This window comes from Lactuca virosa, chromosome 2, assembly GCF_052849685.1.
Source record: "Lactuca virosa cultivar CGN04683 chromosome 2, Lactuca_virosa_CGN04683_v6, whole genome shotgun sequence".
In the NCBI taxonomy this organism is placed as follows: Eukaryota; Viridiplantae; Streptophyta; class Magnoliopsida; order Asterales; family Asteraceae; genus Lactuca; species Lactuca virosa.
In genome coordinates, this window is record NC_136427.1 from 286,699,271 (window position 1) to 286,704,339 (window position 5,069).

Genomic DNA, 5,069 nt, shown 5'->3' on the forward strand with positions numbered 1-5,069 from the left:
TCATCACGACAAGAGTAAATTACATAAAAAAATTCAGATGAGTGACAACCTATATCGCCAAAGTCAGTGCACAAACGTATAATGAACAAAGATTTCGATCAATTAGCTGTCGGAGATGATGATTACAGATAATGTAAACCCTATTTCTAATCAGTAAACTTACCCTAATACGCAGCCTAAACGTGTGTAAGTTGGAGGGAAAGGAATTGCGAAATATTTTGAAGCTCCGCTAATGAAAAATTCGAACTGTGCTAATTAGCGCTAAATATTTAGTAATTCAAATTTATTAAATTAGTTCCAGATTGATAGATAGGGTATATACATAGAACGTCAAGAAAGAACATAGACTAACGAGGTGTTCATAGCATAATTTTAATTTAAAATTATAAACGAGGATTAAACATTAACAAACTATACATCTTTATGTTGTTATGTTTAAACCAAAATTTATATATAAAAGATGTACGGTTCATGTCAATATATATGGTAGTTGCTTATGGTGTCATGGTATCACCCATGGATGACATATGGGTCATTGGTCAACATGTTAGTTGCTTATGGTGTCATGGTATCACCCATGGATGGCATATGGGTCATTGGTCAACATGGTAGTTGCTTATGGTGTACATGGATGACATATGGGTCATTGGTCAACATATGGTAGTTGCTTATGGTGTCCATGGATGACATATGGGTCATTGGTCAACATATGGTAGTTGCTTATGGTGTCCATGGATGACATATGGTTCATTGGTCAACATGGTAGTTGCTTATGGTGTCCACGGATGACATATGGGTCATTGGTCAACATATGGTAGTTGCTTATGGTGTCCATGGATGACATATGGGTCATTGGTCAACATGATAGTTGCTTATGGTGTCCATGGATGACATATGGGTCATTGGTCAATATATGGTAGTTGCTTTTGGTGACCATGGATGACATATGGGTCATTGGTCAACATGGTAGTTGTTTATGGTGTCCATGGATGACATATGGGTCATTGGTCAACATATGGTAGTTGCTTATGGTGTCCATGAATGACATATGGGTCATTGGTCAACATGGTAGTTGCTTATGGTGTCCATGGATGACATATGGGTCATTGGTCAACATATGGTAGTTGCTTATGGTGACCATTGATGACATATGGGTCATTGGTCAACATGGTAGTTGCTTATGGTGTCCATGGATGACATATGAGTCATTGGTCAACATGGTAGTTGCTTATGGTGTCCATGGATGACATATGGGTCATTGTTGTGATGGTAAAATGTGGTAGTTGGTAGATTAAAAAGGCATATATCATTTGTGTCGGTTGTGTATTAAAATAGAAATTGATTTTTCTTTTAATTATGACTTTTGACAAAACTACCCTTACTAATTAAATATGAGTCATTGTATGTATGAGGACAATTTGGTCATTTTATAATGGAACATCTTCTAGGTGCCATAATGTTTTCCGACGAAACACGTTGTTTCAGTTCTTCAGTCTTATTTCAGTCACTTGCAAACAACCCCAATTTCAAAATTCCGACAGTGAAAAAACCCTAAAATCATATTTGCAGAATCGTTATCTTAGTGAAGATTTATTATTATGGAAGCCAGTACTTCTTCGAAGATGCAATCAAGAAATCAAAGGAAATCGCTAACAGACATGCTATTGGAAGTCATTGGGAAAAATTTCAGTAGTCGAGGCTTTCAGGATGAAGAGTGTGTAAGTTTTGTCTTCGATCATTCTATTTCACAAGTGTATTTGAGTTGTCTTTACATTATGGAGCGAATATTGTGTTTCGTTTGCAGTTGCAGATTCTTCAACGAGGCAGGAAAAACGGATGAAGTATATAAACATATGGGGTTAGATGGATTACGATTTTATGGTTGGTCTGACCAGAAACATGCAGTTGTCAACAAATACATAGAGATGAGAAACCCAAATATTCTGTTCAGGAATGGATTAGTACATTGTTATATATATGCATAGTATTAATTAATATGTTTCTTGTTTTGCATTACTTTAACTAGAAATTATGTGTTTAATGTTTTTTTGCAGATGAAGTTTTTTTTCTTAGAAGCTGATCATGAAGGGAAAACGATGCTTGAAGAAGCATCTGCATTGGGACATTTGGATTCAACATTTGTCATGGGAATGATGCTGATGGCTGAAGGGAGACATAGGAAGCAGGAAGCTTTGGACATGTTGAACAATGCTTAGCGCAAAGCAAAAGGTAAGTGGAATCTTTGAGCAACTTGTTCTAAGGTTCATCTCCACTTAAATAGGGAGGGGAGGAAACATGTACACTTCCATGGCTTCCGTAGAACTTGTGCAATGCATAAGTCTGTGATTAGTGTGTCAGACGCTTTTGTGAATGGATACAAATGGGTGTTTAGGTGTGAAATTTGTTTGTGGGATGCTTGTTTCGTTAGGTTTTCTAGGGAGTTTGGTATAATTTATGAGTAGTTTGTTGATATTTACTTTCATATTATGACAATTAATGCTATGTACATTCTTTTGGTTTAATATATGAATATATAGTAATTTACTTGATAAGTAATTACTTGATGTTGTTACTTGATTAGTAAATATGTTGTGTTGTTAATAAGGGACTAAAAGAGTAAAAGTTTGGAATGATGTTTGAATGATGTTTGAATAATGTTTGAATAATGTGTTTTGGACTTTCAATATTAGTGTTTATATTGTATTGTGATTATAGTTGTATGTAGCAAATGTTTGTTCTTTCCTAGCATTAAATACATATAAAATACAATAAAATAAACAAAATATATTACCAATTCAAAAAAATATCATTCAAACCATTTCTTACCAATTTGGTTTAATATCAATGCATGAATACATACTTGTAATTTGATTAAATGCTAATATGTATTAATTTGTAATTTGGTTTAATATCAATACATAAATGTATTTTATTTTGGATTTGGTAATTTGGTTTAATATCAACTAGTGGAGAACCCATGTTTTGCATGGGGTAAAATTGTAAAGGCATAAACATAGGGACTTAAAGTGGCAACAAAGAAAAACTATTGTGGCTAAAACCAAAGTAAAAAAAGTTACTATAAACATAGGGACTAAAAGTGGCAACAAAAGAAAACTATTGTGTCTAAAATCTAAAGTTAAAAAGTTTACTGTTAAAATCTTGTTCCACTTTTAATATATATATATATATATATATATATATATATATATTAATACATGCATATATACTAGTAATTTGGTGAAATGTTAATATAAATGTATTACATTATGGATTATGATATATATGTTATTTTTGTCTTTTTCATTTCAACAATCAAAAGTCCATTGTTACCTAGCTATAAAAGGTTATAATAGTTGAATAATGTGTTTTGACACAAATACCCTTAGTATTCACATATTTGGAATGATTTCAAGGGCAATTTGGTCTTTTTGCACTCTAAATCGTTAAGGCGCCATCATACCTCTGACGGTCACACCGGCGTTTCACTCTTCAACCATTCAGAACATCTCAACTTTTTCGGACGATAAATCTGCATACAAACACTAAAACCCCCAAATCGTCGAAGGATAATCGTTCTTAAATCGATTTTCTCCGATAATAGAGACTCATGTACTCCTCGCGACCAGATCATCATAAAGTAAGTTTTTTTTCATACCCTGTTACACTGTCTTTCATAGTTACACTTAATTTTTTTAAAAAATTGAAATCAACTACTCCAATGTGTATTTTGTAAGTAGAATATCGAATATTAGAAGTCGTCGTTCGTTAGATGATCTCCCATTAGAGATTTTGAGTTGGATATTTGTAGTATTAGGGGCAGAATCTGCGAAAGACATCCTCTCTGCAAGACTTTGGTAATTCTCAATAAACATCAACTGATGAATGCATATTTGATGAAATACAACTTTATTTATTTTTTATTTACTGTGTATTTAAATTTTTGAAGTTCAAAGAAGATGTATGAAGCAGGGGGTGATCCTCAAGTGTACAGAACATCATGCATTGACATGTTTGAAGGAATGGGTCCCAAAAAATCTGAAAGTTGATTTATTTATACGCACATGTGCATTGCATAATAACATTGAAGCCATGTTCAGACAAGGAATTGTATGTGTAGTTTCAGTAATTATATGTAATCTGTACCATTTATTAATATTTAGTGTCATTGATGTTATATATTGATATTGTTATTCTGTCAACAAGATGAGTGCTTTTATTATGACAATTTTGATTTAGGATTGACTTTGTTGAGACAAGCAGCAGATGAAGATCATCTTGAGGCAATTTATTTGCTTGGAATGATCTACATTTCAAGAGGGCCTCATCAATGTGATGAAGGTATGTATGGTATATATGTAAATTAAATTTTATATATAGGTAATTAATGCATGTTTGTAGTTTGGGGTTAGTATTTAGTTGTGTTGTGTTGTATAATATTTATTGTTGTGTTGAAAATGATACATTGGATTAATTGATGGTTATTTAATTATTTTAATGTGTAGGTTTACAATTACTTGATGCCTATTTTGGCTGGGCAGTTCCGGATGATGGGGAGTACACGAGTGATGTTGATAGTGCCAAAGAGTTGTTGCGGGTTGTTGATGTTGTTCATAGACTTACAACGAATAACATCACATTCCAATGTGAACACCCACATCATTATGTTAAAGGGGCATTTAGGATAGGTCATGAAGAGGATGAGGATCGACAAAAATATTGCATGGTTTGTCGTTGGTATGTAGAGTATGGTAGGTTTTGTATATTTCTTAAAAATATAAATGGTTGATAATAGATTGGACTTTGAATATTAGTGTTCATATTGTATTGTATATGAAGTTATATATTTTTTATTTTGGGTTTATGTTTACATCATTATGTTAAAAGGGCATTTTAGTCATTTTTTCTTGCTATGTTGTTTGAGTAGGATGAAGTATAGTTAAAACCCATGTTATTTTGGTGATGAAGTATAGTTAAGTGTTTTACCATTTTTCATATAGGCACGTAAGATCCGGATAAACAACAAGTATATATCTGACCTTTCCAAAATGCCATTCAAAAAAGTGAAATTA

At 32.7% G+C, this 5,069-nt stretch overlaps 1 protein-coding gene across 1 annotated transcript; it reads left to right on the top strand.

The window, feature by feature from the left end:
* The first annotated feature begins 1,598 nt into the window (after positions 1 to 1,598).
* Positions 1,599 to 2,216, top strand: LOC145158602 (putative F-box protein At1g67623). The gene is made up of 3 exons (XM_079077477.1): positions 1,599 to 1,714; positions 1,805 to 1,961; positions 2,055 to 2,216. Exons 1-3 carry the CDS (start codon positions 1,599 to 1,601, stop codon positions 2,214 to 2,216), a joined length of 435 nt encoding a protein of 144 aa, XP_078933603.1.
* Positions 2,217 to 5,069: the final 2,853 nt, after the last annotated feature.

Coding starts and splice junctions, on each gene's coding strand:
- LOC145158602 (XM_079077477.1), top strand. CDS start 1,599: ATGGAAGCCAGTACTTCTTCGAAGATGCAATCAAGAAATCAAAGGAAA. Junction 1,715..1,804: donor CGAGGCTTTCAGGATGAAGA/GTGTGTAAGTTT, acceptor TTTCGTTTGCAG/TTGCAGATTCTTCAACGAGG. Junction 1,962..2,054: donor TTCTGTTCAGGAATGGATTA/GTACATTGTTAT, acceptor GTTTTTTTGCAG/ATGAAGTTTTTTTTCTTAGA.